This window comes from Carcharodon carcharias, chromosome 25, assembly GCF_017639515.1.
Source record: "Carcharodon carcharias isolate sCarCar2 chromosome 25, sCarCar2.pri, whole genome shotgun sequence".
NCBI lineage: Eukaryota > Metazoa > Chordata > Chondrichthyes > Lamniformes > Lamnidae > Carcharodon > Carcharodon carcharias.
In genome coordinates, this window is record NC_054491.1 from 17,770,428 (window position 1) to 17,794,273 (window position 23,846).

At 43.1% G+C, this 23,846-nt stretch overlaps 1 protein-coding gene across 4 annotated transcripts in view; it reads right to left on the bottom strand.

Annotated features, from left to right (window-relative positions):
* The window catches only part of LOC121269706 (centrosomal protein of 164 kDa-like), a 208,208-nt gene that overhangs the window by 127,090 nt on the left and 57,272 nt on the right, over window positions 1-23,846 (bottom strand). For all 4 annotated transcript variants that reach the window (XM_041174537.1, XM_041174536.1, XM_041174535.1 and 1 more), the window contains exon 5: window positions 758-925. In XM_041174537.1, coding sequence (XP_041030471.1) covers window positions 758-925 — 168 coding nt within the window. The remainder of the gene's footprint in view (window positions 1-757; window positions 926-23,846) is intronic.

Below are 23,846 nucleotides of genomic sequence, written 5' to 3' on the forward strand. Positions count from 1 at the left end.
CAGCTTCCTCACACTGCAGGGCTCAGCCAGCGCTGCAAGCATTTCAAAGATATGATCATTAATATTTATAACTTAAATAAGAATATACACATCTTTAAGGTATGGACAATGCTACTGAAGGTGAATATTTGAGCCATGCAGAGTATGAAAATTTACTCTTTGCTTGGTGCTGAGATAGCAGGTCTCACTTAAATGGCAATACAATGGCTTGCTATAATAAGCCTCCAAAAGAGATAAGGACAAATCGGCAAGGATTCTACTTTCAATATCCTGTGCTCCCTGCTGGAAGATGCGTATGTGCTGAAGACAAGATTGGACTCAGCCGTGATGCCACCTGTTGATAAATATCTGCTGACATTCCAATGTCCATCCTCACATATAATGAACGGGTCAAAAGGAGGTAGTTGAATGTGACTGGCATCTGTGAATTATTTCAAAATGAGGTGACAATGCCTGCACAATTAGGGAAGGGGAGAAAATTAAAAGGAAAATGGTAGAAAATTTAATACAAAACAGAAATAGATAGAAGACAAAACTGACTGTAACCACTCGGTTTTGAGATGCAGTCCTGACCTCATAACTGTTTCCATTAGTTACCAAGCTAAAACAGAAGAAAGATGAGGATAGTGCATTTAATGTTTGATCATTCATTTGATGGATTCTTTCCTTATTGTGAGTACATGCATAGTCAATTTCAACTTACAATTATGGGGGTGAAATAAATTCAGCCTTCTGTATAAATCAAAGTTCCTATTACCCTGAAAGTTGTAGGACTTCCTAGAGAACTCTTCATTAGTCCTGCAGTAGTTCCAGATGTATTGCCCAATGAACCATACAGTGCACTTGCTGGGAACTCCCCAAGGCCACGTAAGGGAGCAAGGCCTCCTGGAGGTGCCTGGACAAGAGCTGGTGGTAAACTCAGTACCTAAGAAAGACAGAGATAGAAACATGGTTCACAATGTTGCAACAATTTTAAAAGCACAAAATTGACTTGTTGTAGCTTATAAAACAGTTCATTTTGTGGCAAACACATATTAAAGTGAGAATGTCATTAAAAGGAATGGGTCCTCCACTTATTTCTCAGAGTCAATGATGCATAGCAGGAGGTCATTTGGTCCATTGAGTCCATGCCAAAGTTTCAATTGAAGATTTGTGTGTTAAACCTGTACAAATCATTTTCTCTCTTTTTCCTTTAAATTTCTCTCATCTTTACCTGAAGGTGCTAACTTTAGTTGGGATACAAGTCCAAATGTGCAGGTCGACTTCCAAGACCCCATTCCAGTACCCATAATTTAAAGGGAGCAGAGACAGTGAATGTTAGAAGGTTATTCAACTACATGGGAAAATCACAGCAGAGCTTGATCCTGCCTTTAAAGGTGCATTTATACTGCATCTTCAGCATTGATGTCGAATTCTGAAATTGTGTTCTGGGCTGAGGACTGAGTGGGAAATCTCCAAGACAGGCTGTCTCAGATTGCTTGGGTCGGCACTACATGGGGTAATAACTCCAGTGTAGTATCAAGTCAAGTGTGAGTGCTTGAGGAGTCTGTTGGATCTACTGGATAGTTTACCAAAACTACCCATTGCTTATTTAGTGTTTGCCTGTTCCTGCCCACTCTCTTAACATATTTAAAATTCAACTTCCAGAATTGCAGCTCTGCGCATTATTACAAACACACGCAAAGTTGTCTTTACTGAGAATCACAGCCTGAATCACTGTCCGACAGTATACATAAGGTGTGCTGGCTGCAAATGGGTGCACCCACCAATCCACAATCAGTAATGATGGTATAATTGATAAAATCCAAATGTTAACTCATCTATTCTCTCCACTGACCTGTGGAGTGTTTCCGGTACTTTCTGCTGTTCCTTTGGATTACTGGCATCTGCAATTATTTTTGACAACTTTTGATGATGAAATGGAGAACTGATAGGAAGAATTGAAGTCCATGTATGAATAACAGCTATTTTTACTTTCAGTGTGGTGTCCACACTCAGGATGTTCACTCATGCAACAGATTAGCAAAGATTAGAAATTGAGGCCATTAACGTTAATCTGCTAATTGATCATCTAAATAGGTGAAAATTATTCACAAACTGATAGTCAGATACGATCGTATAAACTTCTTTTATGAAGCTTCAGATTTGCACTTTTTTTCTTCGGTCCCCAGTTAATGGCATTTTCTTTTCTTCCCCATCTCTAGGCCACCACAATTCCCATTACTGACAGAAAGAAGGGGTGACAAGGAGACACACTGCCTATTCTGCTTCAAATGCCTGTCTAAGTCTGCACAAAAAGATTCTCATGCTGCTCCTTTGTGAAGAAACTCTAGGCCTCACCTCAGAGGTCAGTGAATACCTAGATTTTATTATGTGAATAATTTCAATATGTGGATACAAACCAAATGTGCTACTAGATTTGTCCACCACATTGGAAAATCAATTTAAAGTCATAGAGTCGTAGAGGTCTACAGCACAGAAAAAGGACCGGCATGTCTGCGCCGTTCAAACAAGTACCTACTATTCTAATCCCATTTTCCAGCACTAGGCCCATAGCCTTGTATGCCAACTCAGAACTTGCCAATTTGCTCCTAAGCATGCCCCCTTCCCTATCACCTAAAAATATTAGCTTCTTGTTGGGGTATCCTGCCAATTGCACCAGGTAGCATTTGGTACCTTGCATCAGTGGCCATACTTTACATTGAATCTCGACAGCAAACAGCAGCAGGCTGTTCAAACAGGGAAAAGAGGAATCAGAGTTAAACCTGATCATGTTTTTATCTAGCATACCTGTACATATATGTGCATTTCTTGCAGTGTTCACTGGATAGCAGCCAACAGCAGAATTGCTCCTCGATTTCCCTCTCCCTAATCTGGAGGCACTGATCCTAAAACAATGTGCAGCCTCCACCACTGCCTCAGCAGAGATGAATTACCTCAGTACAGACAGTGACTGAAGTTTTGTGGTCTGTGAGGCTCAGCTACAACTGGGTTAACTTGCTTTGTCGCTGGGGGAGCTAAAGCAGTATTTTCCAAAAAGGTTAAGCATTGCAACATATTTTACAAGTATTCATCATAAGTGAATAACCCAGATAAATGTATGCAAATTTAGAGAAGGATGGAGTTAGAAGATTTGGTCATTAATTAAAAGTGTGGGCAATGTATTCCTCAGAGCTGCACATTCAGTCAATCCATTAAAATACTGCAGTACAATATTTTGTGTGGTAGATTTTTTTAAATTTGCTTTATATATTTTACATACAACAGTGTCATTTCCCATTAATTTACTACATATTAAGTAATCTGCACATTAGGATGTGATTATGAGTCGGCTAAATGAAGCTGGACATTGATGTTGGCATAGCAACTGCCAGCAGTGGAAAAACACCAGCTCAAAACATACATCCCTTAGATAATAAAGTAGGGCTGGTACAGAATTAAATATGTAGAAGGTCAACCTCAGATTGGAGTTAGGTGGCTTCATACATGGAAGATGGCAATTGAGGTGGGACAACTGGTTTCATTCTTTTTGGGTTGGTGGGGAATGACTTGGACAATCTGCAATCACATCAACAAAGTGCAATGTTAGAGGAGTGCATGATCAGGTTTTGCTATCAAGCCTTCAAGATTGGAATTGTTCAATAGCATTCACTGCCAGGGCTTACATACGGAAAAAAGAAAGGCAACTTGGGTGAGGACCAGGAATTAGCTCCTTAAAGGGTGAAAGAGAGAAAACCTGAGTTACAAAATGGAAATGATTTACAGAATCATAGGAATTTATAACCCAAAAGGAGGCCATTCAGCCCATTCGGTTGACAGAGCTGCCCAGCCAAATCCTACCTTCCTGCACAAGGTCTGTAGCCCTGCAGGTCACAGTTCTTCAAGTTGACATCCAAGCACTTTATAAATGTGCTGAAATTTTTTGCCTCAACCAACCATTCAGGCAGTGGGTTCCAGATCCTACCACCTTCTGGGTCAAATAACCCCTCCTCATCTCCCCTCTAATGCTCCTACTAATTACTTTAAGTCTATACCCGCTAGTTTTTGACCCTTCTACAAAGGTAAATAAATCCTTCCTATCCACTCTACCTCCACCCCTCACAATTATACACACCTCAATTAAATCACCCCTCAGTCTTTGTTCCAAGGAAAACAACCCCCAGCCTATTCAATCATTCTTCATAGCTAAAATTTTCCAATTTGGCAACATCCTTGTAAATCTCCTCTGCACTCTCTCCAGTGCAATCACATCTTTCTTGTAATGTGGTGCCCAGAACCGTATACAAAGTTGTGGACTAACCAGTGTTTTTATACAGTTCCACCTTAACCTCCCTGCCCTTACTTTTCACGCCCTGGCTCACAAGCATCAAGGCATAGCTTAACTCGTGGTGAGAAAGGCCCTCCCCATCAGATCCTTCCTACATACGTTGCCCTGAGATAACTGTGGTGGGGAAGAGACTGTGGAATGTGCCTTTGCAAAGAAGGTCTGAAGAGAGATGCAGTGGTTTTTGTCAAGGTTCATCCCAAACATCTCTGTGACACAGGAGTCTGTGCTCTACGGGCTGCTCCCAGGGACACACACCGAGACACACATCAACTGCGGCTGGAGGATCATTAACTCGGTGACAGATGCTCTTTAGTCTGCCCGAAATATGTTAGTATTCCAGTACAAAGAGTTGTCCTCAACCAAGTTTTGCAGGCTGGCACATTCCAAAGTCCATGACTGCGTGCTGAGGGATGCACTAAAGATCGGGGCAGCTGCTGGAGAGGCGCAATGGGGAAAGGTCGTCATCTAAGGCTTTTCAACCACAGTGCACCCAGGGGCTGGAAATTGTATAGAACCCCTCGGGCTGTATGACTCACATTAAATGAATATAGTGAATATTACATGTATCACAACTGCACTGAAGCACCACAAGGTACAACATGATCTATGTAGAAATTTGAATATCATTGCAGTTTATGTAATGGCCATTTTGAAATGTTTTGCAAATTTTTTTTAGATATTTTATGACTAAAATATATTGTGCAAAAAAAATCCCTTGGCTAGTAAACAACTTTTTAATTTCTTAAAATTCCAACGAGCCCCTTTTCTCCACTCTTTTCATGATGGTATTGAATCTTACAAAATTGACAGACAGGAAAAGAACTGTTGGTCTATCAAGCCTCCCCCATAACTCCATGGGCAGAGCATCTTGTTTCAATACAATTCAGTGGGCACCAAGAACTTTCCAGTCTCCCATTTAAGTTCCTCAGAATGATAGCTACAGGTGAGAGGTCATTCAGCCTAAATGGCACAGAAATCTACATTTCTCCTCTCAATCACAGCATCTAAGTATGTCTTGAAAAGTCCCAGAATCTTGCCTCCATCACCTTACCCAGAACGTCATTCCAGTGTGTCATGACAACTTGCTTCTTATAATTTGTTCCCTTTGTTCAGATGTAACTGTTTCCAGTTCAATTAATATTTTACATCTATATAGAGGGTTTTAATGTACAGGGCAAGCCAGAAAATGCCAGAAAGCTACTCAAGCCATGGCCACACTGGATCTTGCCTTCAACCAATGTTTACACAAATGCATTTTACAGAAAGGGTACATCAGTTAGGTGCAGAATACCGGCTGATTTTTGTCTTGGGTCATTGAGACCAACTGGAATGCCCAAACAGCTGTCCCTTTCCGAGATGCTTGAGCTGCTTGGCTTCTTGATACACAGGCATTGCTTTTACCCACTAGCTAGATCATCAGGGGAGCTTTAGGCTAGAAATTACTATTAACAACAATAGCTGACAAACACAAGATGCACTTGTATGAAACAAAAACAGAAAATGCTGGAAAACCTCAGCAGGTCTAAAGTACCTGAGAGAAAAGCAGAGTCAACGTTTCAAGTCCAAATGATTCTTCTTCAGAGCTAAACAGAAGCACAAATTTATACTGTTTAAGGGGGGGGGGGGGAGCAGGTGAAGCTGGATAGAAGGCCAGCAATAGATGGGGGCAAAGGAGAGATTGACAAAGATGTCATGAACAAAAGGACAAGGAGTGTTAATGGTAGTGGTACTGGCTAAAGGAGGTGCTGATGGTGGCATTAAGGTAAGAAAACATAACGTGATAATAGCAGGGCAAGGGTAAGCACTCTGGAAAGAACATGAACAAGTGACAGATGGCCCTTGTGGGGATAAAGTGAGGGGAGGGGATGGGGGTGAGAAAAAAAATCAAAAATAGGATAAAAGGTGGGGATAAAACAATTAATAAAAATGAAAATAAATAAAAATAAAAATAAGTGGATTAAAATTAAAAAAATAAAGATGAATATTGAAAAAAGAGGATAGAGGAGAGGGTTCATGGCCTGAAGCTGTTGAACTCAATGTTAAGTCCAGAAGGCCTTAAAGTGCCTAATCGGAAGGTGAGGTGCTGTTCCTCCAGTTTGCGTTGGGCTTCCTTGGAACATTGCAGCAGGTCAAGGACGGCCATATGGGCATGAGGGGAGGATGGTGTGTTGAAATGGCAAGTGACAGAAAGGTCTGGGTCACGCTTGCAGACAGACTGAAGGTGTTCTGTAAAGCGGTCACCCAGTCTGCGTTTGGTCGCTCCAATGTAGAGGAGACTGCATTGGGAGCAGTGAATGCAGCAGACCAAATTGAAGGAGGTGCAAGTGAAGCGCTGATTCATCTGAAAGGAGTGGTCAGGCCTTGGATGGTGAGGAGGGAGGAGGTAAAGGGGCAGGTGTTGCACCTTCTGCGATTGCATGGGAAGGTGCTGTGGGAAGGGGATGAGATTTTGGGGTTGATGGAGGAGCAGACCAGGGTAACCCATGGGGAATGGTCCCTATGGAATGCCGACAAGGGGGCGGGCGGGGGACATCATACTGAAGTTAGCGGAAATGGCCACTTTCTCCAAATAAAAGGTGCGGCTATAGGTATGCGCATGGGCCCCAGTAATGCCTGTATCTTTATGGGGTATGGGGAACATTCCTTGTTCCAGTCCTAGTCAGGCCCCCTCCCACAACTCTTTTTTTCAGCACATCAATGACTGTTTTGGTGCCGCTTCACACACTCGTCTGGACCTGGAAAAATTGATTAATTTTGCTTCCAATTTTCACCCCTCCATCATCTTCACATGGTCCATCACCGACACTTCCCTTCCCTTCCTTGACCTCTCTGTCTCAAGTTCTGCTGATAGACTGTCCACCAATATTCATTACAAATCCACCGACGCCCACAGCTTCCTCAACTACAGCTCCTCACATCCTGCTTCCTGCAAGGACTCCATCACATTCTCTCAGTTCCTTCACCTCCGTCACATCTGTTCCAATGATGCCACTTTCCAAAACTGCACTTCTGACGTCTTCCTTCTTCCTTAACCAAGGTTTCCCACCCACTGTGATTGACAAACCCATCTCCCGCGCCTCTGCCCTCAAACCGTCCTCTCCCTCCCAGAACCATGATAGGATCCCCCTCGTCCTCACTTTTCACCCCACCAGCTTCTGCATTTAAAGGAGCATCCTCTGCCATTTCCACCAACTCCAGCATGATGCCACCACCAAACACATCTTCCCTCCACCCCACCTGTGGGCATTCTGTAGGGACTGTTCCCTGCGGGACACCCTAGTCCACTCCTTCATCATCCACAACACCTCAACCTCCTCCCACAGCACTTTCCCATGCAATCGCATAAGGAACACCTTCGGTCTGTCTGCAAGCATGATCCAAACATTCCTATCGCTTGCCATTTCAACACCCCACCCTGCTCTCATGCCCACGTTTGTCCTTGGCCTGCTGCAATGTTCCAGTGAAGCCAAAGCAATCTTCCAATGAGGCACTTTACAGCCTTCCAATCTTTACACTGAGTTCAACAACTTCAGACCTCTTTCCTCCAGATGAACTCTTTCTTCCATCTTCACCATTTTTTATCCCCTTTTTTCAATATTCATTTTTAAATTTTTAATCATTTATTTTTATTTTTATTTATTTTCATTTTTATTCATTGTGTTGCCACCTTTTATCCTATCTTCGATCTTTGTTCCCACCACCATCCCTCCCCTCACCCCACCCCCACAAGGGCCATCTGTCACTTCTTCATGTTGTTCTTTCCAGAGTGTTTACCCTTGTCCTGCTATTATCACATTCTGCTTTCTTACCTTAATGCCACCATCAGCACTTCCTTTAGCCAGTACCACTACCATTAACACCCCTTCGTCCTTTTGTTCATGACACCTTTGTCAATCTCTCCTTTGCCCCCAACTATCGCTGGCCTTCTATCCAGCTTCACTTGCTCCACCCCCCTTTAATCAGTATAAATTTCATCACATTTGTACTTCTCTTTAGCTCTGAAACAGTCATACAGGTTCGAAATGTTGACTCTGTTTTTCTCTCTACAGATGCTGTCAGACCTGCTGAGTTTTTCCAGCATTTTCTGTTTTTGTTTCAGATTTTCAGTATCCGCAGTATTTTGCTTTTATGCACTTGTATGACATTGGCACAGCATTTCAGTCTGTAAAAGTATTCAAAATAGTAGACAGAGCAATATAATTAATTACAGTTTTGCCAACAGTAATTTCTAATCTATAGTCTCATTGCTGAGTTTACGAGATAATAAATTATTCAAACTTTGCTCCTGCCATTTCTGGTTGGGACTCTCTAGTGAGATTAGTTCCCTGGAATCATTCCTTGTTACTCAGTACTTCCTATATATTGTGCAACATTAAACTGAGTCTTTGCATTTGTCAAGTAATTACAATTCCAAGAGGATTAGAGTACAATGACATATGAACATATTACTATATATATTAAAAAATGCTGAGATTCAAGCTCTAGCTTAATTCAGCTGGCCTCAGTTGAAGTGGAAAAGAAGTCCAATATTTGCAGAAGTCCTGCACACTGATTGTAGGTGTGTTTCTTTAAGCTATGCTCTCCTGCTTATTATGAATCTTATCCTCATGGCAAGTATTAATCATATGATACCTTTATGATCTAGTTTGGTTAATGAGGACTTTGGAAACCAAGAGATTCAGTAATAAGAATCCATGGACTTCCAGCCTTAGCAGAGTCCTTACGTGCATTAGCAAAATTATATGCCATAATTCTGAGATTTAGCAAGATCGAAACTCCAATTTATTGATAAACAAATCCATCTATAGTTTTGAATTTAAAAAGATATTAAATCCATTTGCAAAACTGCATGTGCAGAATATTCCCCAAATTTAGACTGATGAGGCAGGGCAGTGGTGGAAAATTGGCAACTTCTCAGTTTGAACTATCAGTGTAAAAATCAAGCATTAGAAGATCAAGAGTAGCATTGGTCAAATATAGAATAAAGCTCGTCTATTCTGCCACAACATCAGAATCAGATAACCCTCCACTTCGTAAATCTACTTGTAGCTCTCTCCAAGTAAGATTGCCAATTGTGAACTGTGAACTGGATTGAGCCTGCCCAAACTCATTTGATACAGGTGTCTAGCAGGAGAAGAGATTTCCAACACATCGGTCTGGCTGGATTCAAATTTGGACCCCAAAGGTAAAACAACCCAACCTCATTTGCAGCATCGCTGAAGCAATGGACGTTTCTTAATCTTCAAATTGCAACACCATCATTTTGGAAATGACTTACTGAGTTACATGGAACTTAGTTAGAAGTTTCTCCTCTGTCAAATATGCAAATGCCTTATTTGATGAGTGATGTAATGGTGGGTGCAGAATTATTCCAAATTAAATCTGAAAATTAGCTCAGCTAAAATTAGCAAATAAAACCATATTTTTTTAAAAATATGGAGTATACCTGGTATAGAGATTGACAATTCAATCCACTGCACAAGTGGAAGGGTACACACTTGCAACAGTCAAATACACAATGCCCTCATCTTAATCATATAATAAACAAGAGCAGCTAAAGATAGTCACTGCCTCCCAGTAAAGTTTAAAAAGTTAGTCTGCTCCCACAGTGGTTAGCACAGAAGCCCTCTGCACCAGGGAATGGTGAGTAACCAAGAGTGTCATAAATTTGTGAAATTGAAAATTCTGGGAAGAGCTGATAGAAAAGGTTTATGGTAAATTGAATTCAATTAAGGACAAGCATACAAATATGTGATTCCATTCAGAGTTCAAATACTTTAACCCTTCAGCAATTAAGAAACTTGCTATAAATTCCATTCATACACATGGGCATAGTAATGGTTAACTGATTGTCAGTGTGGCACCGCTAAGCACAAAGAAGGTTATCAAACATGTCATCTCTATCCGTGGTATTTGCTGTAAAGCACATATAATGATACCAAAGTTTTAGCTGCTGATAGGTTAGTTCAAATCCAATTCTCTTTATTACAAACACACCACTGCACTTCTGCTGTCAAATGACAGGCAAGCAGCACAAAAAGCATCTTGGGATGTGAGTGTACACAAGAATGTCATTTAAAAAATAATTCCTGAAAACTAAGCAGTGAGGGGAATTGTTTGTGGAGAAAATATAGCAGATTTTGATACAAAAAATATGCTTCACATGAAAGTAAGCTGGGACATGTGGTGTTTGGGGGAAGCGAGCAGATGAAGAAGAATCTCTCTTACACTTTGTCCTAAACTCTCAATCAGCTGAGGGTCCCATATTGCTGTGCAATGCAGCAAGGTATTATTAGACATACTGCATCCAGCTTTGTGGCTCACCATTTATGAACCAGCACAGCGAGTCAGTTTCAGTGCCTAGGCCAGGGAGATTAATGCTGTCTGATGATGCTGCACTAATGAAGCCTAATCAAGCTGAAATTTTAATTTATGCTGATAATACGGATAATTCTCTAGCACTGAAAATATTTTCTATAGACAAGATTCTGATTATTTTATTTCAACACTCTCACAATGATTAAAGAGCACAATAAATATTTTTTATTAATAAACATTTCTCCACCATGCAATTAAGACAATATAGTTTTTGCATTGTGTATTTGCTGGCATAAGGTAAGGATTTTACAGCATGACTGACATTTAAATATCAATCTTATCAGAGATCAGTATACTAGGTTAATCTCCAATTTTATTCCCAAACTCCAGGTTTACAGGCAAGAATTCTGTGTATTTATGAGATTTAGTTCAGAGGAGAATTAAAAAAGTAATCTATGCATAGCATTGTCTGAGTGCATCTGTAAAGCATTCAGTCTCTTAAATTACTGTGATATTGAGTATTGGTGCAGGGAAACAAACAAAAATTGGGTATGACTCCTTAATCCAGAATTATTTCCTGCAACAAGTACTTCTTTAGAAGGACTTCAGTTCTTTAATGCACAGTTGGAGCCTGCATCAGGCAACTAACTAGAACTGAGATTGCTTCTCTGTACTCTTTTTGCAATACTGCAAATTTGAAAATTTTATTTCTCAAAACAGTGTTCTTCTTTAATTTTCAGTTTCTCAGTGCTTGCTTGGTTTAATGAACTACCCATTGTTAAGACTAAACCATCCAGACCAGGAAACTCTCAAGTTCGAATTAGGTGAGAGCTATGGCAGCATAAGGATGCTACAATTGAATTTGCTGCTCATGCATTAGGGGTGTTTTAAATGAAAACAAAAATATGAGCTGCTGGGCTGCCATCAAGTCACCAGTACTGAGAAGTGCATTTATGTGGATGCCAGTCTCATGTCCAATTTTCTCCACCAATCTGAGCTCCTTTCTTATGTTTGCTGCTTCCAAAAACATGCAGAGTCACTTGTGAACTGAAATTTGTATCTTTAGCCTATATCATGAATATGTCACCAAGGCCTGGGTTAGTATAGCCCTAACATTTCAGCATAACAGATGGAAAATTGGTTATTGAAAAATGTTTAGGAAGTTCACCTAATCTTTCTGAAGACAAAGAACTACCACCTTGTTAGTCCACTGTGTACAAACTAAAACTTCCCTAGATTTAGTTGCAATTAAAAATAATAGAAGGATCAGAAGATCAATAATATACCAACAGGACAAGCAAACACATTTTGTATAAACTTATTGACTATTTAAAAGTGTACCCATAGTTCTTACAACACCTACGCAAAAAATACAGCCTTAGAAATTGGATCACATGCACCATGTATCTCAGGGTTGGTATTCTCAGGCACTGGGTAACTAAATCAGCAATCCTTAAAAGGGACCCTTCAGTCCTGGAGGCTACAACCAGAAATAACGTTTTTTTTTAAAAAATTACCCTATTTTAAGCCGCAAAGAACAGAAGCGCCTGTCCCATATCCACATTACATTTGCAGACTGCTGCTGGCCGCTGCTTGCATCCCATCCGGTCTTGATTTCTTATCAACTTTAAGTGCAGCCAGCCTCTCTGCAACCTCCACCACCTAGAAGGAAAGGGCAGCAGATGCATGGGAACTCTTGACTTGGAACTATAGCATTGTACCTTCATTGTTGCAGGGTCAAAATCCTGGAACTCCCTTCCTAACAGCACTATTGGTATACCCACTACACATTGACTGCAGCAGGTCAGAAAGGCGCCTCATCACCACCTACTAAAGGACAATAGAGATGGGCAATAAATGTTGGCCTAACCAACAACACCCACATCCCTTGAAATATATTATTAAAAACTCCTCTTTATAAAATTTAGCCCATTTTGTCTCTCAACTACCTCCTCTTTCACTATTTTTTGACAGAATTTTCTTCCTTGGTAAAGGTAGATGCAGCGTGTTCATTTATTATCTCAGTCACAACCTCTACCTCCATGTGTAGGTCTCCTTTTTGTCCCCTAACCAGCCCTATCCCTCTTACTATCCTTTTACTATTTATATGCCTATATAAGTCTTTTGGATTCCATTTCATGTTAGCTCTTCCCCACCAGTGGCAGCAATTTATCCAGCCTTTTGGGTTTTAAGCTCTTAATGCATCTCCCTGAATGTCTCCACCTCTCCTTAAAACTGATCTCTGACAAAGATTTTAGTCTTTTAACAAAGTCCTCCTCTACTAGCTCTTTCTTTGGCGTCTGTCACTTTTGTCCAATTATGCTTCTGGGGGATATGTTGGTATATTAAAAGCCACTATATAAATACAGGTTGTTGTCATATTGGCCAGTATTTACTAATGTCACAGTACAAAGGAAATATTGCATAAACAATGCAGAGACACAGCTGGGTGATGCAATTTTAATTTGGATTTACCCCATCTAAAATCAAATAAAACAAAGTCAATTCCTATTTTTATTACAGACAGTATTGAGCTCAGCTGTAATGCTGCTCCCTCCCTACCGCCAGCATGATTGAATAGCCTGCCAACATTCATTGTCAAAGCTTTCACATGAACAATTTCTAAGAGGTGCAGGGGCTGAGAGGGGTGTGGAGTGGAAGTGGTGCAGAGAAGAAAACAAGAGAAGTCTGGAGAGTCATTGCAGGTGTTTTGCCATATTTCCCTATTTCTTTTGGGATGGGCAGGGGATTGGTCCCCTGCTCATCTTTCAGCACAACACAAGAGATTGGCAAAAAAAAAAAGAAAGGTCATATACATTAAGTGGTATGAAGTCCAGATAAGGCTGGAAATATATAAACGTATTTAATGGGGACAATCAAAATGTAGTGGTTCTAATGCGTACTCTAATGTAACAGTACTGGTATATGAAGACATGATGAGAACGTGCTGCCTTAAGGTGGTGTTGCACCTTCTCCCTCATTCACTTTTGCAACACTTCACTGTAGTTCTGACACTTAATAAATTAACCAGCGACCAGATTGGGAAGTTCACAAATATTTACATCTCTCTCAATGCAATTGCAGTGAGCCTACCTTAATTAATAAATCATGGTGAGTCTGCACGAAGATACAAAGAATTCAACAAGAATTATATTTCCTCATCACAAAGACATTTGCTCCAGTAATCTTTACAGGAGGATTATGAAGTTCTGTTTTGGCATGGTTAAAATTATTAATATTTCACCAGGAACCAATTGCACTACAATAATCCTTATGGCATTCTAAACTTATAATACACTTACAAACTAATTTCATTCAGGCTAGCGACCGTTTGGAATACTATTTTTAAAATTCAGCAGCTGAGCTGAGACTCTGAATTAACTGCGACTTAGAACAAAACACAATATTTAGCTGAAGCTGTTCTGGCAAAGGGTCAGCATGTAAAACATTGAGTCACGTGTTTTCTCCAGAGATGCTGGCTGATCCGCTGTGTATTTCCAGCCATTTCTGCTTCAGATTTCCTAAAGGTATTGTATGATTGCTTGCACTGCTGAAATATTCTTGTACACTCGCTGGCCATTTGGACTTAATTCGCAAGTAAGGGGAATGGAACATTATTTGGGATGGAAGGTAACTTAAGGGCCAGGGGAGACAACGGTCATTTCTCCTCCAAACCTCTTGATTCTGAAAAATGAAAATGGAAGGTAGAGATCTTTCACAATAAAACCCTAAAGGATTGTTCATCTCTATGTTTCCATGCTTAGGTTAGGTGTCAATACCACTATGAATGATATCGAATCGTCATCTGATTGCATTATCATAAGAATACAGCAGTACGGAACCACTCCCTCCTGATTACAAACAACTAAGCCATCAATAGGGTCATCTGCATCCCAGTTTACATATGACTGCATTAACTTTGACCCTTTAACTCTTTTTGTAATCTATGAATGAAATTTCTCTTTTGTATGGAGTTTTACTTCCTTAATAGAGAGATCCAATATGCTTTGGTATTATAATTTTAGGTTTCCGCAGGGTCAAAAGTTGCATTTTGACAAAGGAGAAAATTGGTGTCTTGTTGTAATTCATGTGTCACTTTTCTTGCTCCTCTTCAAAAAAAATAATGACCCAGGTTTTGCATGCTGTGGCAAACAAATGCTTCTTGCCAGTCATTACACTTGCACATAGGCTCTCTCTGGGCTTTTACTATGATTTGCAGTCATTAGAGCCAAAACAGCACACCACCCTCTACAGGGGATCTGCATAAACAGGGCAAGCAATGGTGTCTCCTGAAGCAGACGGAAGGATACTTACTGAGAGATGCAGAGTCTAAACCAGGAAATATAAGTTGGAATATTTAATACTATGTCAAGTCATGTGGAGTGTTCTGAATGCAGGGTTTTATAATAGGATTATGTTTTGGGGCTGTCTCTTCAATTCAAGAGAAAACGTAATAGTGTTATGTGATCTGCTATGAATTCACCCAACAACAAGCCAGAGCAGCTTAGTTAGCCTTCATGGAGAATGGGAGGGCCGGGTTGAGGACTGCTGAGCAAGGTGCAAAGTTTGCACACCTGAAAACAAAGGCAGGAGCAGCTGGGACTGACTGTGGGCAGACTTTCTATCTCTGAGATTTCAAACAGAGAGAAAGAGTGATGTTGGGCTAATTCGGTGGAGAGTGGGCAGTGAAGTATAACTGCGGCAAGGTTTTTGGTTGTTTAACAGAGAGATTGCACAGAGAGACAAAAGACTGCAAGCTGTATGGTCAGCAGAGAGTTGTGTGCTGCTTTTCTGTGGCCAATCAGGCAGAACGCAGGAGAGAACATGGCCCCTGGTTGAAGAGATGCATCCCTTGGCAACCTAAAGACTCTGGAAGATTCGTCGTGGCGTGGCCGGGGAACGGAATCGCCGGGAGTTGGCCCTACTGCTGGTCAGTTCAGGACTTCTCCGACACATAGAGGAATGTCTTTTGACAGTCATTTGACGTTATGACTTGGTGAAATGGGGTGAAGCAAACCCATTTGAAGCTGAGAGTGATGTTGGGCTAATTCGGTGGAGAGTGGGCAGTGAAGTATAACTGCGGCAAGGTTTTTGGTTGTTCAAAAAGTTAAAAGTTATCTTTTCTGTAGTTTAGACCAGTTGCCTGCTAGGTAGTATTTAGTCTTATTGCTTTAAGTTTGTTGTTACAGTAGAAGTCTTAACGCTTGAAATCTTGTTGTGTAATTCCTTAAAGTCAGTCACTGGGAATTCAAATATCTTCTTAAAAGTTATCGGTGTCTTTGGGGATCGTGACATCAGAAAGGGAAAGCAGGAAAAAAAAATGTGGCTCAGAGAGATAAAAGAGAAAGAAAAAATATTAAATTTTCAACACTAATTAAAATCTGAAAGAACGTGACTCCACAATTTTAAAAGTAAATTTTCATTGTTTGGCAAGTAAATTAAGCTCATCACCCTTCCAAAAATTCACCTACCCTTGAATGGACAAGCTCTACATTTTTCATGCTGAGTGGGTATCTAGTGGTAGCGTTACCAACCCTCCAGGATTGGCGTGGAGTCTCCAGGAACTGAAGATCAATCTCCAAGTCACTGCTTCTTCCAGGTGAGTACCGACATGTCCATGCCACACCGGACCAGTGTGATATCCCACTTGCAGCACAGATAATTGGACGGCAAGGACAATTCCAATCAGGCCTTCATATGCACCTGGTTAATGGGATACAAAATGGCGATCCGCCATGATCGGCGTGAGCACACGTCCCTGCTGTCATTTCCTGATCGCAATCAAGAAATTGATTTTTCAGCTCCCGCTGCATTGCTCTCCCTGACTGCCCGCCATTAAATCCACCGCTGTAGTGATTGGAAAATACCAAACAGCAACTTTTAGATTTTTGCATTTAACTGCACACATGCACGGACATCGAAAGTTGCTGTCTAATTTACTTCTGATTAATAGTGTTCGCAGATCATTATTCTTACCATAAATTCCAGGCCATTGTGCCTAAAGGGGTAAAATTGAACAGCCTGCCCCAGAGGTTAAAAAAAGGTTGTTGCTGAAGCTTTTCCACAAGCTGCCATTGGCACCTTCAAGAAGCTATCCATGACCAAGTTTTGCAGACAGGCACATTTAAAGGTAGGACTACATGCTGAGGGATACACTGAAATTCGATGCAGTAAAGGGTCTCTAAGAAAAGGCCACACTTTAGGACCAAAGTACATGTTACATACTTCATGTTTGAGGAAATAGTTAATGTAATATAACCTAACTTATTTGTATGGCACTGTGTAAATTGCAACATCTGAATTGTACTGTATTTCTACAAGGTTTCAAATTGTTACATAAATGCAAAAATTGTTTGCTTTCTTTTGTTTACAAAGAACAACGTTCTGGGTGAAACAACATTTCTGAACTAACTTTACTTTTGACTTGAACTCCTTGAAGAAAGCAAAAGCAAAGTTGGACAAGTTCTGTCGAAGGGTCATGAGGCCTCGAAACGTCAACTCTTTTCTTCTCCGCCGATGCTGCCATACCTGCTGAGTTTTTCCAGGTAATTCTGTTTTAGTCTCTGTATCTAGTTCCTCAAGGAGAGGTCTCCAAGCACAAAGCTATCCCTGATTTGGCACTAATTAGCACTTAATTTGCAACCTCACTCAGAGGCAGCTGATTGGTGAGCGAAATATTGTACTGGTGCAATAGAGGTGCTCTTCTACGGTGGGGCTGAAATGCATTGCCGGAGGACAGTAAGGGGAACATTTAATATTGCCACTAGGCACCCGAAGTCGAAAGAGTCTCCCTGAACTTGCAAGCAAAGTTATCTCAAAGCTGCGAGCAGGCGCGACAACAAAGCAATTGGAAAGTTAGTGTGCAGGCCTATACAAGTCACCCTCTTTAAGATACCACATATGCATGGCAGTGCAAAGAAATTTAAGAAGTATAACACACTGAAATGGATAGGCTGTGCACAACAACAACAAAATTAAAGGGGACTTTGCTTATAAGGGCTCAATATTCCTAATAATGTGTCAGAAACTTTGCAAAAAGAAAAATAGAAATGTCAGGATAACTTCAGCAATTAAAAATATAGGGTTTAGATTCTCAGTGCTCACTGCATATTTTAAAATTACATTTTAAAAATCATGCGATTAATTGCAGTACGGTACACAATGCATCAACAATATTATAAATCAATACGTTGCAACCTTTAAAGCCACATTTCTTAGTTTTTTTAAACAATGGTTTTTTTTAAACTGCAAAAACACTTTCGTTTTAGTATGCTGCAATGTACCGAACAAAATGAAATCAATATCTGATAACAGCTACAGTTAAAATCCAAACTGCTCACTTTTCTATAGTGGACAAGGGCAATCCAGTTCTTCAGAGTTCTTTTAGGAAGTTAACAAAGTAACACCCTACAAGAACAAGTATTCAGGGATACAGAATTACTGTGCTAACATTAGTCTAGCTTTTGCAGTAGCTGGGAGACACAAGCAGCCAAATGAGATATCATTGAGCATCAGATTTACAGATTACAGGCATTCAAAATCTAGGGTAATTCAGAATTCTTAAAGGGCACTAATGTTGAGTAATCTTTATCTCACTGATCCATATTCAAATTACTGGGTTTAGTTCAAATTTAACATGGCAATCCTATTCTGCATAATCCCAGATTTTTTTTTTACTATTAATTGTGGGTATCAAATGGGGTCGTTTTTTTTTTTAATGAGAAATTGCAGTTACAAATCCCAAAAATCACCCAAGTCAAAAAAAGAGCAGAAGATTAAGTAAATCAGGAAGTAATGATTAGGTGGTACTAATCATTCAGTTCATTAGTTGAGGCAGAAAGTGCTCCCTAGTTACAGGCTTCACGAGCAGAATTTTTCAGCCGGTGTGCAGGGGGTGGGACCTGCACACCGATGCGTAAAATGACACATGGTGACGTCGGGCGCGCGTCCCAACGTCACCGTGCGCCATTATGATATTTCACTGAGCGGGCGCACGATGATGTCCGTTGCGCACCCGCCAGTAATTACCGGGCCAATTAAGGTAGTTGAGGCTCCAATTGTCGTGGACTTAAGGCACCTGTGTGATATTCGGCTCATCGCACGGGCGCAACGGGCAGGCAGCTATCCGAAACTATAATGAAGGTCATCCACGGGCAGGAAAGAGGGATCATTGTTTTTGCGAATCCAGACATTTAATAGTTAGCGCTCAGAAGTTATTGAAAGTTGCGTGTGTGAGGTGGAGAAGTGTCAAACGCATAGCAGCTGCTTGGCCTCCACTCATAACCTTCAGGTCAGCACTTTTCAGTGAGGATTTGTTTTGGGGCCTGTAGGTTTCAGCAAGCCTCCCTCAGTCTGGGAATGGGAGGTGATCTCTCCAGTGGAGGCACCCCATCTGAGGCGGAAGGGAGGGCTAGAAGGAGACTAGGAGTGTACATTCAGCCTCTAGGGGAGCCACCTTTCGGAGGGCAGGCGCAGGCACAAGGGGTGCAGGGCCAAGACGTAGTCCAAGGCAGAAGGGGCCACAAAAGACACCACTATCTTGCTGCCAGGGTATACAGAGCGCGAAGCACTTACCTCAATATGTCTGAGGTGCAGTGCCAAAGGAGGCGCCATCTGTCAAGGGAGACAGTCAACATTATCTGTCCGATGATTGGTCCAGAGATCTCAACTAACTGTGTGGGTGGACACCCCATGCCCATGTCTCTAACTGCCCTCAACTTCTATGCTTCCGGTTCTGTCCAGGGCTCAGTGGGTGATCTCTGCGGTGTCTCCCAATCGGCTGTTATCCACACTTGTGTCAAGCAGGTCACAAATGCTCTGTTCAGGCGTGCACGGACCTTCTTCAACTACCACTGGGACAAGGCCAGCCAGACAGAGCAAGCCAGAGGTTTTGCAACAATTGCTGGCTTCCTCCGCGTCCAGGGTGCAATAGACTGTACACATGTGGCGATCAAGGCACCAGCAGGTGAGCCTGGTGCCTTCGTCAACAGGAAGGGCTTCCACTCCATGAACGTGCAGATAGTGTGTGATCACAGGATGCTGATCCTGCAGGTCTGTGCAAGATACAGGCAGCTCCCATGACGCCTACATCCTCAGACACTCCCAGGCACCAGGGCTCTTCAGTGCTCCAGCCTGGCTTGATGGATGGCTGCTGGGAGACAAGGGCTATTCATCAGAAGGTGACTCATGACACCTCTCCGCCATCCAAGAACAGAAACTGAGCAGTGGTAAAACAGAAGTCACGCCTCCACAAGGGCTGTGGTGGAGAGAGCCATCGGTCTTCTCAAAATGCACTTCAGATGCCTGGACCATTTGGGGGCGCACTCCAGTACCCCCCAGATCGAGTGTCGCTGATAGTGGCTGCATGCTGCACTCTGCACAAACTAGCTCTGCAAAGTGGGGATGCTGTGGACGAAGACGATGCAGATGGAGTGGCTGGGGCTGAGAACGATGAGTCCAGCAGTGAGTCCAAGGATGAGCACGTACATAGAAATGATGAGGGGGCACAGGCTGACCCGGGCATGCTCCAGGGAAGCAGGGACACCCAGGACGCTCTAATCCAAGGAACCTTTAGCTAGCACAGCACATATGGATGTGCAACATAAGCCTCTTGTATCCTCCATCCTGGCATGTATCCTCCATCCTGGAGACCTCATCTGCCTGGATAAGAGGATTGGTGATGGGCGCAGTGAATAAATCTAAAAGACACACAAATCACTCATCAAATCTCAGGAATCCATGCATCTTCCCAAATAAAGCAGCACCCACAGCCATTTGAGATGACATAAATTTAATACTGTAACCAAAGTCTGTTCACATAACACTTCACACAAAGCTCGATACAACTCATTGGGAGAGGGCCAGCAGAAAAACACCAGTGATGAACCTGGGGTGTGCCTAAGGTGCCTTCATCTTTTGTTTGCGGGTGCTTTGTCTTTGCGGTGCCCCTTCACTGGCACTGGCTTCTGAGAGAGCCTGCTGTCTCTGATGTCCTGTTGGCCTTGATGACTTTGGCGGACATCCTCTGGCCCGTGGAGCCTGTGCTGAACCCGCCAGGGAGGGAGCTGCCAGCTCCGCAGCTGGCATCTCCCCAGTCGTCGCAGCCTCATTAGGCGATCAACGGCAGACAGGCGGAGGAGCTGCTGCCCTCATCCAGAGCGCCCTGAGAGGTGCCAACAGAGATGACAGGCAGCTGCTCCGCCGACATGAGGTCCACTTGGCCCTCCTTGCTCACCACAGATGGATGGGCATTAAGGTAGGATACTGGTGGCCAAACCATCACCCACACGGGCACTGACCAGACGATGTCACTGCCCCTGTGAGGGCATGCAGGTCCAAGCGCAACCACGGGAACACCTGATCCTGTCACTGGAGCTCCCTCTCCATGACAGTCACCAATCTCTCCATGGAGGAAGCTTGGCGCTCAGCTATGATGTTCAATGCATCAGCCAAGGCCTGCATAGACTCCTCCACCACTGACACCAAGCTAAGCAGAGCCTCATGTATCTCCACCAGATGTTCCCGAGCACCCGGCCGCACATCAGCAGTTCGCTGCATCGCCCATGACTCCAGAGGCTCATCATTTGCCACAGACTGAGCATATGCCTGGGCCCCTTCAGTCCTCTGACTGCTGGCGCTATCAGCACTCTCTGTCTCTGCCAGCTGCTCCAGCGACTGTGAAGTGCCCTCACTGCTGTGACTCAGGACACTAGCCGAAGATATGATGCCCACCGAAATGCCAGTATCTGCACTGGTGCCTGCCTGGCAGAGATGGTGTGATGCTTCTAAAGGTGCAATTTCATGCCCCTCAGGTGTCAGAGGGGGCCCCTGCTGCTCCGGCTCCCGGCCGTGCGCCGATGATGCTGAAAGAAAGAGTAAGGAAATTTAATCAGTTAGCCTGCAGGCAATGTCAATATACATGCCTGTCCCCCGGCTCATCAAGCTCTCATCATTCCACACGCAATGAGCAAGCCATGTTGGTAACGCCACTCACTGAACGATCAACAAGGGCATGGATGTTGAGAGACTACTGGTGACATGAGTGCTGGCCATACATACCTGCCCGTGGAACCCCAACCTCTCCGGCTCCAGTGGACCTGGGCGCATGGCGCCTCTCCAGGTCGAGGATCTCCTGCTCAAAGCGGCTCAGCATCAAAATCTGGCCTGACCCACCATCAGTCTTCAGCTGCTTGGCATCGTTATGAGAATTCTTCTCCTGTAAATGAAAAAAATTGCATTGATAAGTAATACTTGTACTGTCAATCTCCTGGCAGCTGGCCCACCCCAAGCCCAGTTGGCCATTGCAGGGCTGCAGTGCATCCTTCCCTTGCTGGTGGCTGGTACTCTCACAAATATGCCTGGTGTGTCTGTCCCCCCCCCGCCGTTGCACGGAGGCACAATGACGTGGAGTGCAGAGGGCAGCACATCCATCTGTGCCACAGCACCTTGAAGATTCCCTCACACAATGTCATCACCCTGACTTCGACATGTCATGGAGTTCGACCAGAGCGCCTGGGTGTAGCTTTTTCAGGTTGACCCCACCACAGTCATGTGGGTGTCACTCCACCACATACTGCGGGTGCAGAACCCCTCTGATCACAACCCTCTCATAATGATGAATGCATAGACAATATCTGGTGGCCTGCCCAGCTAAGGACACATGCCATCACTGACACATTGCACTCAGGCCACTCAGGCACGCGTGGTCCGCCAGCGGGGGAGAAGGTTACATGATGGGTGCAGTGAACGATGCCAAAATGCTACTCACCCTTCCTGTGCCCAGCAGGTCGTTGAAGCGCTTGCAGCACTGGGTCCATGAGCGCCACACCACGTCGTGGGAACTCATGACCTCCACAATCTCCTCCCACGCATGCTTCATCAAGTGGGGTGGTCTCCTCCCGTCCTCAGGGACCAGCACATCCCGCCGTGCTGCCACCTCCTCTAGGAGGGCAACAAGGCACTCATCAGAAAACCTGGGCACACAGCGGCCACCTGCCCTACCCTCCTGTATGGCTGTTTTAGATGTGCCTTGCCCCCAACATGTACAGCAGCCTTGGTGTAGCTGTAGCTTGGCCTTTAAACAGGTCCCTGGGTCGCCATCGGACCTGGGAGCGATTGCAGTTCCACCTGCACCTGCCCACTCCCGCCGTCCCCAGGAGTCGCCAAACACGTTGGGCAGGCCTTCATTGGCCCGCACATGCAAAATGGCAGCGCAGTCCTTATTGCCAATGGCGATCTGGACCACGCCCACCCCCGCACTCCCCACCCGATATGGGGAAAATTCTCCCCTATAATAAACTAGAAACAAATAAACAAACACAAGAATAGCACCCTTCTTCTAAAAGGTTTGCACGGACTATTTGATAATGGCTAGCTGCCAAGAATTTGGTATTGTCCTGCCGTGGATTTGACATAACTATGACAAAGGAGGTTATTGCACCTGTGACTGCTTGTCAATCATGTAAGCAATATAGGCTGATTTAAAATTTCTAACGATACATCTGTTCAAGTCGTTTTGGGCCATTTTTCAAAATATGTTGCTTCACAATGTCCAATTCCAGTAAGTGGTACAACTTTCATCCTTCTCTATGCTTCCTTATTGCCCAAATTCTAAGGAAGCTTTATTTTACAATTCAACAATCCTAGATATGTAGGCAGTAACCATCTTACTTACGGTTTCTTCTGCCTCTCCGTTGCTCTCTGTCTGATGGTCCTCAGTTTTAAGATTCCAATTAGTGCTATTGCAAGCCACTTGATCAAAAATCTGATTGGAATCTTCTTCCAGCCCTGCCAATCCAGTTCGCAATGCTGCTTCAGCAGCCTGTCCAGGTCGAAGGTATAATTGAGCGTTCAAAAAGGCTGCGTCTCCACACCCTGAACATTCAATCTGCCCATCTATTGATCCTGCAACTCCATGATCAATTCTAATAATTTCATCCTCACAATCTGAGGTACTTAAAAGAATCGAATGAAGCTCATAATTGTAAACATCTGAATGAAACCCATAATCAATATGTTCATTTTGGTTGCTGCGCAGATTAGGAGTTTGTCCTCCTTGTTTAATTTGCTCTATGTTTTCAGAAAAATCTTCTTTAATTTTTTGGTTTGCTGATACTTTTTTGAGAATTTTTTGGTAAAACCTCTGATCCTCTGAATAAGAATCTTCCTCACACTTGTCGCAGACTGGACTCTGAAGCCAACT